The sequence below is a fragment of the Stegodyphus dumicola genome, chromosome X1 (assembly GCF_044657685.1).
Source record: "Stegodyphus dumicola isolate Sdum_Otavi_A_Nest chromosome X1, ASM4465768v1".
NCBI classification, from domain to species: domain Eukaryota; kingdom Metazoa; phylum Arthropoda; class Arachnida; order Araneae; family Eresidae; genus Stegodyphus; species Stegodyphus dumicola.
In genome coordinates, this window is record NC_140780.1 from 103,451,182 (window position 1) to 103,465,132 (window position 13,951).

General features: G+C 35.4%; 1 protein-coding gene across 3 annotated transcripts in view; it reads right to left on the reverse strand.

Moving 5' to 3' along the window:
• The window catches only part of LOC118184663 (pantothenate kinase 3-like), a 218,114-nt gene that overhangs the window by 100,186 nt on the left and 103,977 nt on the right, over positions 1-13,951 (reverse strand). For all 3 annotated transcript variants that reach the window (XM_085807605.1, XM_085807604.1, XM_085807603.1), the window contains exon 3: positions 3,622-3,800. In XM_085807605.1, coding sequence (XP_085663731.1) covers positions 3,622-3,800 — 179 coding nt within the window. The remainder of the gene's footprint in view (positions 1-3,621; positions 3,801-13,951) is intronic.

The window sequence follows — 13,951 nt, forward strand, 5'->3', positions numbered from 1 at the left end:
AATGACTCAATTAAAATACATTTCATACACCCGTTTGATGATTAAGAACACTTGCAGCATCGCTGTAATTAACAAAAGATCTTTCTGCCTCCATATCTAATTATAATATATATTAAAATCTTCCGAAACACCTTTATCAGGTGTTTTGTTGAATTCAAATTCTATTGAAATTGGCAACGTAACACGCCAATGTTCGCTATTGCATTACCTTAAAATACAACTCCCTTCATTTAATGAAGATGTAAGAAATTGCTTACAGTTTTGGGGGTCAACTCCAAAAAAATTCACAAGGATCCCAATTTGGATTTGTATGAAAAATTTCCCTATTTATCTATGTCTACAGAAACGGGTTGCAGAGGAGTTGATAAAAGTGTAAGGTTTATCCTAAGTTTTTAACAGTTATTTTGAGTTAAAGCTCTTTTTTTTCTTTAATCTCTCCTAATTTCAGATTACATTTTCCTACCAGAATGTGTTTTTAGAATCGCGTTTAATGCAAATGAGTAAGAGTAGTATTTAAGTCGATGTTTTATTGACTTTGAGAGACAGCCTCAGAGTTTCTGACTAGCGTGCGTCTCCTTAAGCTGTTACTAAGCTCGGCCGTATTGCAGGCCCTTGATAGCTTCACTAGCTAAATTCGATATTTACAGGCCACCTACTTAATTTGTGGTAGCTTCGGCTACGTCTCTTTAGTTAAGCATCAGTTAAGTTCTTATTTCTTATTTTGAGTTCAAGCCCAAGTGGAGGCTTTGCTGTACGCCCTGAGAAAGGGGCCAACTGTTCCTTCTTATTTTGAGCAATAAAGGGTAATTAACCGTTCTCGAGTCTTACGTTCCTGTTACTGAACTTAAGCGATTATTCGCTTAACTCTTCACCGGGTTCCTCCACATTTGGTTGTTAGATAAAAAAGTGGACACATTGGTGTCCCCCACATTTGGTGTTCGAAGCATTCCAGATGAACTATGCCGTTAGAAAACGAAAAATTTACGTTGACCACTCCGAACTTTCAAATCCTTCAGTCACCAGTAAACCCGATGGAGGGATTCGGATTCATCATGGAAACAATGAGAGCAGCCATGAAGCCAGCTGCAACATTCGACGCCAAAGGTTCCGTGATGACTTTCCTGGAGCAGCTGGAATTACTTTCCCGTTATATCCAGAGAACCAGCCGCAGAAAATTACTATCGCTACAGCAAACCTAAAAGGCCAAGCCCTCATTTGGTTTAAAGGAATTGGTAAGTTCCTGTTGGGGGATCCAGGATCGGAAACATTTACATGGGAAAACCTTAAAACAGCGCTATTGAAAGCATTCCCACTTTTTAAAGACCGATCAAAGCTTGAGGCAGAATTGTTTAGCATGTAATCAAACCAATTTCGATGAGTTAACAGACTTCATTCTTAGAAAGAACCAGATACTTAATTTAATATATGGAAAGAGGCCGGATAATGAACTTATTAAAGTGATTCTACCGCGTCTACTCCCGTCAATTCCGCGTCTACTCCCGCCAGATTTGGTCAACTAAGGTCAGACATAAATTTTGACGGCTAGAGTCGGCGACTCACATGTCCCAAACGTGTTTAATGAAGGGAAGGCCGGGCAATTTAGATAATTACAGGAGGGTTGCCATGTTGTGATGAAAGTTACCATCGACTTGTACCGAGTGCGGCCGAGCATTGTCATGCTCAAAAATAGATCCCCAGGAAGCCTGATAACAGCAAACCGCAAGATGTCGTTGTTGTGACGTTGGCCTGTTAGAGTAGTACGCAGGATGACTAAAGGTGATCGGTTATTATACGCAAATCACCCCACACAGTAATGCCGGGCATGATGGAATAATGCCATTCAACGGCATAGGGTGTGCAGCATTGGCCTGACCGTGTCCACACATATATGCGGCTGTCCTCTGTATTCGTTGCTGAAAACGATACGACTCAAGTCCGCTACATTTCAGGCGGCTCAGGCACGACACCACAGCGAACGTTGTAGGAGATGAGTCGGCGTTATAAATGGACGTCATAAGAGGCACCGATAACACAATACACTAGGAAGAAGAGGCTGGGTAGACCTGGGTAGCTCGAGGCTGCCTTACACAGTTAAACACCCCAACCCCTAGAAGCGATCCAAGGAGGCATAACTACCGGTCAACCTATGGGGACTTAAATGTTTCACACAGTCTGTGTTATACACCAAAAAGAAAACAAAGTTATACCTAGACATCGACCATCTTCCCAGTGTTGACAAGGTGAGCCAAACCTCCAAGGACAACCTTCGATATCTGACCATGGAGCGTCCCCACAACCAAGGGGCAGAGGAGACAATACCATATGGTCCCTGCCAAACCAGAAACTACCAGCTAATAAACGATGGTTCTAGTCACTGATAAAATTGATAATTTTTCCCCAGAAGTCGAATCTGTCTAGGTATGGACCTAGCCAGAACGCCGCCGGGATTGCTCCCAGTCGAGCCCTCGGGGGGAGAACCCATAACACAGTCGATCCTCTTCCAGTCGTCTTCTGAGCAACACTAAACCTTCCGGAGTCTGCCGTTGCCCTCTCTCTAGTCTCCATCCAAACCACGAGACCAGAGACAGCACGTTGTACAGAGAACTGTGGATCGTCGCCTATCACACCGCTCTGTGGTCTGATGGACGACGTACTGAAACAGTACATCCTTTATATAAATAGGAAGTACTAGCTGGAACCGCTGCAGACAACATTGCCTCAGTTTCATCTGTCCGACTCTCACGCCTGCAGATTCAACGGCATGACCATACTGCTTCACGAAAGACAGTAATGCAACCTTTCTAGCACTCGCTCAGTTACATGTGACCTCATCGGGTAGGTCTCTGAGACACTGTCTCCTTGGCTATGAAATTGGTCAGAATGTACACCGAAATCCCTAATTCCTCTGTATGCCGCGGTTATCGTACATTTAGCATAAATTGTTCCGGTTCCTTGAAGTAATGTCGCTGGAGACTTCCTAACAATAACAGTTCTTTGGTTGTTGTCCTCTACTGGGTAAGGAAGTGAGAGGAGGTAAAGGGGAGCAACCTTTATCAAGTGGGCATTAGCAGGCCTTCTGATTTATTGGAGTTTCTGTCTGTCGGCTTATTTCGTATTGGTGGGCCATACACGGGCTATGGCCGTTCAGTGGCTGTGCATGCTTAATGAAGTATATAGCTGGTTTTAGGGTATTTGCATGTCAAGTGTCGTTACGCTCCACCGCGTTTTCGAGGCGCGTAAATTTTTTTCTTTTTAAGTACAGAACGTATATTATCAGTTTTCCATTTTCCCTCAAATTTTACATTCCACTTCCCTTATATTTCAAAAACCCTGGAACAAAATGCATATAACCTAATTTTTCTTATTATGAAGGGTTTAAAAATTCTATTATTTAACATGGATATAAATTTACAGGCTAAAATTAAATAGTTTAAATCTGTGATAAATACTCCATTTTATTTAGAATACAAAGCTACTTTATGATCATTAATAAATCTGAAACGTAATTACAAGTACTTGCGAAAGTTTTAACATTTAAATGCCTATTACAAGATTAATGAAACATTATTTTGCAACTGCTCACTTTACAAAAACATTTTTAATTCAAGATTAGAAACTTACTTGAAGATGAACATCCCTTTTTCCTGTAGAGCCATATGCAGAATTAGATGTTAAATAATGACGTATGTTTTTCAGGGCTTCTTTTTCCAATTCCAATTCATCTGTAGATATATCAGAAGGCTCAAAATAAACCAATTTCACAAGAGTTCCACCAATGTCCATTCCAAACCAAGGCATAGCTAAAAATATTTAAAAATTTTCTATCAAAGTATTTAACAATTTAATGCAAGAACAGGATTTCAAATTATATATTTTTTGTGAATTATCTTTAATATTCCTCTCAGAAGAAAAAAAATCCTTCAGCTGAAATAATTATCAATATTAGCAAACACACACACACACACACACACACACTATACAGTGGAAAACAAGAAATTTATCTAATGTAAACTGAATAAATGGATAGATGAGACGAATTTAACAGAATCCGAGATGGACATCTAACAACATACTGCTGCAAACTAATTTATACAAAAACTAGAATATTTTGCTACAAAATCATATGCTGAATTCCCTTAATGCATAAACAGTGAAAGAAAATATAAAATCTAACCAAAGACAATATTCTGCTACAAAAGAATAATATAAAAATCATATACCTATAAGAAAACTGACTAAACCCTTCTGGAGATAATGCTGATGATACTTAACCGTCTCTCATATTCTTTCTTCTTCGCGCTGCTCTATCTCATAATCGACGGAAGAAGAAAAGTCATTTGAAGTTCACTGTTCCTACAAATAACACAAAATTTCCTCAATAGATTTCAATCTTAAAACTGGGCGTCATCTTAACCCTCTATCGCTTTCTTCATCCTCTGGCTTTTTCAATTTCTTTAATCGGTGCAACACTATTACAGTCTAGAAGAACGGTCGTTTTCATTTTGCCTCATCGACTCGTCAACATCACAGTCAATAGTTTCCTTGCTGCTAGGATTTCTCTTTATCACGAATCTAAAGCTTTCTGTCTTTTCTAGATTCATTCGAGATTCAGATTCTGAACTGTTAAGCAGTTTTCTCCAGTAAAAAAACGAAGTTTGCGGACTGAAGCTCATCGAAAGATTTGGCAATCTATATGACCGCATCCAACGTGTCAGTCACACCTTGTCCTTTCTGCACAGATAAGACTAGTAGATGAAAGAAGTTTCTCAGTTTTTTTTCCTCACAAGAATACCCTGACCCGTTGGATAACAAAATGCAGTTACAGAGTGGGCTTACACAATTTTAGAACGATTTGGGAACAGTTTAATTACTGCTGAAAATGTTAAAAGTATTCTCTTTTAATGTTCGATCTGATAGCCTCTTTTTCTATACTATAAGTCTGCATCGTGATTTCCATGATAGAAGGGCTTTTCGCAAAATTTCCAGGGGTATTGATTTCCATTCCTCTTCCACTACTTTCCAAAGTCCATCAGTCGTGGTAGGTTTGATTTTAGAAAGATCTTTCTTGAAGAGAGCAACGGCACAAAAGTCCACAGAATGTCAGAGGACTTCGCAGGAATGTATTGAAAAAGGTATATATGCAATACCTGTATCGGTTTTCATTGTTTCAAGGAATGCAAACCATACTTTTGGAAATATCACTTTATATTAATGAAGATTCACTCTTTGAAAGCTATTGGGTAAAGGAATATTGTCCGGAATAAGACCTGCTTCCCAAGACACAACTTGGATTTCCTGAATTTTTCTACCGAAGAAACAAAGCGTTAATAAAATCTATCATTCAATGCTGCTACATCCATCCATGCTTATATTGTGGTAGCTCATGTACCACACACAGAGGTCAACTTATGATTCCCCATTAACTGCATACTTAATTTTTTAAATGCACAAGGACTTGTCGCCTTGTCCTCAGTTTCAGTTTGCGTTGCCTGCTGCAACACCGTACGCAAGCATGGTAACTAGCTCTTTATTTCTTTTATAGTCCAGAAGAGATTTCCCATCCACGAAAGCCATATAAAGATATAAATAAACCTCAGGGTTTTCGACCTATTAGTCTTTTGCCTGGTTTAGGCAAAATCTACGAAAGAATTCTTTTAAGAAAATTGGATCCTTATCTGGCCAAATTGCCGCCCGAACAGTTCGGCTTTAGAAAATCAATCTCCATGACAAAGCAGATTGTCTGCCTTAATGAATTTATTGAATCAGCGCTTTACAATCATCAGAAGGTAGCCTTACTCATGCTAGACGTGGTGAAAGCCTTCGACCGCGTCTGGCATGACGGGCTGATATTCAAATTAGGTGTGTTGGTGGTGTATTTAATTATGTCAAAGCACACTAGGGCTATCTGTCTGTGAGGGATGCCTTCGTGGAGGACTTTCTCAGGGAAACTAGTTCGTATACACGTTACACATGGGAAAAACCACGAAAACACCAATGCAGCCAGCCCGTTCACGGAATTCGAACCTCGGACCGAACTACCCGTGTTCAGCGACTTTACCGCTCGGCCGCACATTTCTTTCATTTAGCCAAGTTAAGGCGTGGCCTTCGAGAACAAGGCCTTACAGCCATGGACCTTATAAAAAAGGTCCATGCTTACAGCTCAGTGACGTAGAGCGCGTGACGTCAGTACAGAGAGTGTAAGCCTTCTTTGGGTTTGAGGGCAGCTTTGGGTCAAAGGTTATTGTTGGTCGCCATTGCTACGACAGAAGTGGTTGAACTCCAATTATTGACCTAAAATCTTGGTATATACTTGCTTTTTTCGCAGTTGGACACTTTAAATTTAATTTTTTTTTCAATTTGTGGGTTGTTCCACAAATAATATAATGTCTTACATGTGTTCAGTGCCATGATGTAATTGAAATTACCAATTTGGACTTAAAGTACATATTTTCGCTTTTCCTGTTGATGCAGATGTGAAAGCGGATACGTGCAATAAAACGGAAGGACTTCATTCCGACTGAAAACAGCAGGATGAGCTTTCATTACTATGATTGTATTGATATTTAAAGAAAACTTAAATAGATTAAATATTCGATACGTTTAATATGTCTGTTTTTAAAGTAAAAATGATTCCCACTGAAAAACTAGTGTAAAATATAAAAAAAGTAAGCAATAACTAGTATAAAATGTAAAAGTAAACAATAAATTAATTATGGATATTACAGGATTATTTAATGTATAGTAAATTTTGTTTCAAGTATTGCTGAAACGCTGTGCATTATGAATATATATTAATAATATAGCATTAAATGATTTGTAATATCTAATTTATTTCAGTTTTATTTTTAATGCACTTGTCATTATAGTTTTAAAGATTTAAAAGTAATAATGTTTCTCACTTAAAAATTCAAATTTGTGTGCTTCACATTACCCCTTTTTTAAACTTTTTCTGTCATATTTTCAAAATTATTGTGAAAATTGTAATTAATATTATATTTTTAAAATATATAAACAAAACTTGAAAACAATATTGTTACACCAGTTGCTTATAAAGCTTGCAATTTTTTTTTTTTTTTTTTTTAAATTTTGCTGTTTTAACTTCATACACTACATAACTTCGTACATGACTTCATACATTAGCAAAATGCTAAATTTTTGAAGAGCTATAGAGTATATGGTGTTTTAAATGGATACAATAAAATAAACAATTAAAAAAGATTAAATATATTGGCAGAATTAAATGTTTTTTTTGCAAGGGACGTCCGGTATCCTATACTACCATTGCACTTTCCTGATATGATATAGGCTCTACCACGTGCACTTCGGTAACGAGATGTGGGAACCTCGGCTAACTACCTTGCATATTTTAAAACTTAAAGCATAATTCTGCAGTTTGTTCCGTTCAAAATGTCATGTCTGTTAAACTTTCGGAGAATTATTATTTTTTGCCCTTTACAATTCCTTGTCGATACACATAAGTAATCCAAAGAATCAAAACTCACACATAGTTACAGGCACAATCTTTCGATCTAGAAAGCTAGGAAATTAACTATTATGTTCATAATAACTCTAATGTGGACATGTCAAGATTTCGCTAAAGAGTAATATAGAATAGTAAGAATTCATATAGCAATTAAAAAAGTATTTAATAAAAACAGTCGGCAAAACTAAAGTTAAATGATTTTCTGTGACAGTTTAAAAATAGATCTTTGGTTTTTATTCTGTAAGAATCTGAATCACTGCAAGTTTAATAATTACTTTAATGATAACAGAGTTATTTACATAACACCATCTGACAGTTTAAAACAATGTTGACATTAAAAATTATCATTAAAAATAAATTTTTACGTATTTATATCGATAAATAAATAATGAAATATTCCTTTTTTATATTTAGTTTATTATAAAAGATCTACACTAAAATTTGTTTAAAGAATAAATATAATAACCAAAAATGCTAGTTCTTTTATTTTATCGCCATACTGAAAAAAATTATATATTATTTAAAAACGTCTGTAAGAAAAAGTTGATTCTTGTAAAATGCTCTTTTTATTCATATTTTTCATGTTTACAAATGAATGAAAATAATATGCAATGTTTTGTTTCCAGTTCGAAAGCTTAATATTTTTGGTTTATGAAGTGTGGGAAAGTTTATCCAAACTATGGAAAATAAAATGAGACTCATATAAATAATTACTGATCATCCAGGTGAAAGTTTTATCAAGCATTAAGAAAAATAAGCTCAGATATCTGAAATCTTAAAGCGTGATATATAATAAATGTTAAGATAGTATCATTTATTTAGTAATCTCATTTACTTTACATCAAAATAACATAAAATTAGCTTTTACAGATAAATTAGAGGGCAGTGGGTCCACTCTCTTCGAATGCAGGAGAGAGGTTTCTTCGCACTCCTCATCGTGACGTCACGAGAGAGCTGGACGGCCTTGTTTCTGGAAGGGCACGGTTAAGACCTCGAAAGAACTTCGCTTATCTCTCCCCGCATTCAACTCATGGAGGTAGGAAAGGTACTTCCTACCTCCATGATTCAACTGACTTTAACCCCCCCCCGCGTTCCCTCTTTCTACCCCATGGAGGTAGGAAGTAAGATGGAGTTGGCCTAAACAAGTTTCTCCCGTACCCTGCTTTGAAGCACCGGCGATCCCTACGTAGTGACCAAAACATTGAGTCATTTACCATTGAGTTCAATGGGATTTGACGCGTTCGGATGTAAATATTTTGTAATTACGTCGTAAATATACATATAAATGTATATATTTTCTTTTTCTACAACACTTCAGAGTCCTAAGTATGTGAAAACAACATTTCATTCTGAACGGAATTAATTAAATGCTATACTTTTCACAGGACAGTTTTCTCAGAATGGTTTAATTTGAATGAAATATTTTCACAAGTTTTCGTTAATTACATTAGGAAAAAAAATTAAGGTAATTCTATTTTATTCGGTTAAAAATTAAGATCAAAGTTTATTGTATTATTAATATTAAAATTATGCATTAATTCTTTTCTATTTATAGAGCTTCTTCCTAAAATACTTTCTTAAATATGACATGATTTTTTGGCTTCTGAGGCATCTTTTAAATCGAAAAATGTAAGTCAATTTATAATTAATACTCTATTTGGTTCATTTTAAATTAGAGAATTATTAGGAATTAGTGAAATACTATAAATAGTACTTGACTTTCTCTGAACATTTCTGAAAGGGAATAAAATAAGTTTTTTTTTTTTTTTTTTTTGTGAAGTATTATTTAAAACTTGTAACTGAGTTATTATAAAATGTAAGGGGAATAATTCTTTTAATTATACTTATCAGATTTTTTTTACCCTTCATTTCAACAATACATAATCCAAAACTCTTTATTACGTTCTTAAGTGCGCACCTCATAGCATTTGCTTTACAATACCTTTTAACAGATTGCTTTCCAATACGAACAATTCTTGCTAAATATTTAGTTTTATAACGTATTTGTCAACAGGATTTCAATTTATGTTTACTTACAATTCAATATTAAGGTTATTATATATTTAGATAACATTTATAATTATTATACATTAGATACATTTAATAATTTGATTTCTTCACAGTACTTTCACAGTTCTTTATAAGTGAATAAATTCTTCATTTCAAATACATTTATAAATAATTTAATGAATATTTATGTATTTTGTCAAAGGCAGATACATGGTTTTTGCAATAATATGCAACAATAATATAGGGATGTGAAAAAAAATTGTTTTATTTAAAACATTTTGGCGTTTGGAAAATAAAATAAAAGTAGCGAATACTCTATCAAGGGAATTGAAAGACGTATACAATTTTAAATTTACCGTAAGGTATTTTTCATTCTTTAAGCATAACATTTTTTTTTTAAATCTATATTTTTGTAGGTTAACAGCTTAGAATTTTATACAACAAATTCATAATCAACATCGCTGTTGTTAGTTATCGAAAAATAAGCAAGATGTGATTTTTGCGTAAATGTCACTAAACTATACAAATTGCTATTATCCATCATACTATGAATGTTTCTTTCATGCGAAAGTGTCCCTTTTTCGATTTGTATGGAATAGTCGTGTGTCGAAATACTATCAGAATCCTCTCAAGCGAGCTTCTGAATGTAAACAAAGAACACCCCATCTGGTGACCCAAGCTTCAAAGCAGTGCTTCACTTCTAGTGTCGATTGGCCCCTCCTTCCTTTCCTACCTCCATGTTCTACCCCATGGAGGTAGGAAGTTAGATAGAAATACCCTCATATGCGGTCAGGTCGTAAATTTAGAACCCCTTTTTTCACGGGGGGCTCAAAAAGAGGGGATAATCTTGCTCGTGCTCTTCAGAAAATGTGCGGGTCGTTTAAACATCTAACTTCTCTACGACCAGTTTTATACAGAGGAAAATACAAACTGAATTCTTCGAATGAATGCAATTTTGTACAATGAAAATGTATTACTTAACGATAAACTGTAAGATAAATAACATCTTTTTTTAAAACCAGGTGTAGAAAGACAGATATTTGTTACACGAATGAATTTGTTGTAAATATTGAGTTTTTCATTTCGAATGCTATGTTCCATGTATGCGAAGTAGCTGAGTATGTGAGATAATAGTCATAACCGAATGCCTTTCAACCTTTTCACGGCTAAGGACTGTTTCTCAATTACATTGGGGTCGCTACTTTTTGGTTAATTTTCTAATGACATATAAACAATAATTGTTTTTATTTGAGACTTATGAATAAAATAACGCAAACTAGACTGCAGAAAATTCTTGAGAATGAAGTTAAATAATACTGAAAAATACATTATTGTTGCACATTTGTGTTTTATATGTAGTAGTATTAACTACTACTATAATCCTTAAATGGAAATCCTTAAATTATATATATCTATGTATAGGTATATATAAATGGAGCCAAATATAGAACAAGGTATAAAATATCTTTATTATACAATGTTCATTACACGTATTTTTACGTATATTTACGTAATATCAATATAAATAGTTAGTTAGGTTTCGTACATATATAATTTATTTTTATATTTTGTATTTTTTGTATTGGATTCAGTATTGTATACATATCTGAAGTTTAATTTGTTCTCTTTTTGGGTTACGACTTTATCTGAAGTTTAATTTGTTCTCTTTTTGGGTTACGACTTTAAGTGAGGAAGAATTGTTAGGGCCTTCATAGGGAGTACATTATATACAATCAGATAGGATCCGACTTTTCCTTTCTTTTAATCATTATATATATTGAAATACTACTTGATAAGTATACATAAAATATAGTAGTTTTTTAAGCTACTTATTTATATATCTATTGTTTGGTCTGGTTTGTTTGATTATAGCAAAGCATTCGACGGTTATTTGCCTAAGGGTATGGGTGCCTCGTGGAGAACTTTCTAAGCAAAACTGACTCTTATGCACGTTACACATGGGGAAAACCTCGAAAACGTCAATACAGCAAACCCCGTCGATCCGGATTCGAACCCCGGATCGACCTGCCAGAGTTCAACGACTTTACAGCTCAGCCGCTAGTGAGCCACACACACACACATCCACACATATACATTAAATAATATTTATATGTCATTTATAAAGTATAATTGAGTGCAATTTAATCATAAAGAGTTAGAAAATATTCTACGGAATTACTTCACTTCGTAGACTTTTTGTTAAGCTTCACCATATTTCTTAAAGAGAATCTCAATGCTAGTTCCATTTCCAAGCTGTTTATGTACCTTATTTTTCATGCTTTGAATTATATTTAGAAAATTATTTCACTTGGTTATAGCTGAAAATGCAGTTTTTTTATTGAAGAATTTAAGGATAAGAAGAAAATTATGCCCTTTTCTAATTATTCTTAAAACATTTAAATTTTTTTTATAAAGCGCACATTAATACGGATCACTGAACTAAAGTGCTCGATACAGGGCAGATTAATTAGCTACTAAATTTTGATTTTCGTTGAGTAAAAATGAATTCATCTGCATTCTATAAGAAAGTAAATATTCAAAAAATGTTTTTTTTTTCCTATTCTCGCAGTCATAATATTTTTCTTAAATATTCAGCTAATTCATTGTAGGGTTTATATTTATTTTAACTAACATTTATTTTAAGTTTAAACTATCTTTCCTGTCAAGCCTTACTTTTCTCTGGAATTGCCAATGCCAGAGTATGTAAATTTTAGGAGAACGCGCAAGGATTCAAATTGTCAGCGGAAGTAATCTGAGTTAAATAGAAAGGAAACGAGTTCGAATGTGTGCTTTTCTTGCTTCACGAGCGTGGAGGTGGCTAGTTAGAAATTGAAGAACCACGCGTTTCGGCCTGTGTGCTTGCCTCGGCAGATTGGTAATCTTTCAACGTAATATTCAGAAGTTTGCTGAATTATCAGCGGTATCTTAGAACGAGGTGAGGTTAGTTACGTTTAGAGAGCCTCGTAGTTAGTCACTTGTTATTATCTCTTTTCAGTTTCTTATTTTTATTTTACCGCCGGGTCGGCGTAGTTTGTGAGCGTCAAGAGCAGGCATTTGTAATTTCTAAAGTTGAATAAAAAGGGATTTAAGCCCTTCTCAAGACTTTGTCTACTTTCCAGTTCTCAGCAGTCACCACTATTGTTGCGTGCAGGTTGGAAGCGCGCAACATTACATTGGCGCCCGAACACTTGACGAACTGAAATGGCCGAAAAATGGATGGAAGTTGTTGGACAACAACACGAAATGGCAAGCCCATTGGAAGGATTTGGATACCTGGTCCAGACGATGAGAGCGTCAATTAAGCCAAACGTCAATTTCGACGGAAAAAATTCAGTGGCAATATTTCTAGAAGGCCTAGAAAATCAATTCCAGCTCTACCCTGTGCCTGAAAGACAAAAAGTTGCCATCGCCACATCTGCACTAAGAGGACAGGTGGCGCTATGGTGGAAGAATATAGACAAATTTTTATTAGGGGAATTCGGAGGCCAGATATATACATTTGAAAATTTCAAAAAATCGTTATTAAAGGCCTTCCCCATAGTGAAAGATCGAGCAAGGCTAGAAGCCGAACTATATAGTTTTTATCAACGGGATATAGAAGAGTTGACGGACTTTATTCTGCGAAATATTAAGCTGACGGATATGCTGTATGGGAAGAAACCCGACCCGGAGATTATTGAAATAATCTTACCAAGATTGTTACCTGCTGTTTAAGACTACTTCGAAATTAGAAACCCAAGCACATTGCAGGAGCTCTTCGAATTGGCGGTCAAGTTTCAAAATCGCAGAATAGCGGAAAAAGCTAGAGGCGCAACGTATTCTCAAAGTATCCGAAGGCAATCTTCAAATGAGCAGACCAGAAATGCAAACCGCTCTTATGGGGGAAAGAGCTATCAAGCTAACTCATCGAAGCTCGAAGGTCAAGGCCCCAAAAGGAAATTTGAGAACAAACGTCCGCGTACCCAGAAGGCAGAACTTGAAAGGAAAGCTTTAAACGAGTAGAGGGGCCTGTGAAAGCGAGGGTCCAGACCCCGGAAGTTTTGAAAAATCCCTCAAGAAGACACTTAAATACGGTCATCGTAAAGAACTCACAGTTAAAATTATACAAGTCCTGGTTGGCGATGTAACAGTAGAAGCCCTCATCGATACAGGAGCAGAAGGTAATTTTATGAGTGATATTTTAAGAAGAATTTTAATAGGTTACGATTATTTAAAAATAAAAACACAGAAATCATAGCAGCACAAGAACAAACTTGTCAATGTATCGGAAAACTATCTTTAAAGATACAGGTCCAAAATGAAAGCCTTAAATTATTAATTTTTGTAGTAAAACATTTGCAAAGTCCACTTATTTTAGGTATGGAGTTTTTAAAAGCCGCGAAGGCCAAACTGAATTTTCAGGACAGTTCTATTGTGCTGGAGATGGACCAGAGGGTGGTGGAACCAGTGGAACAACCG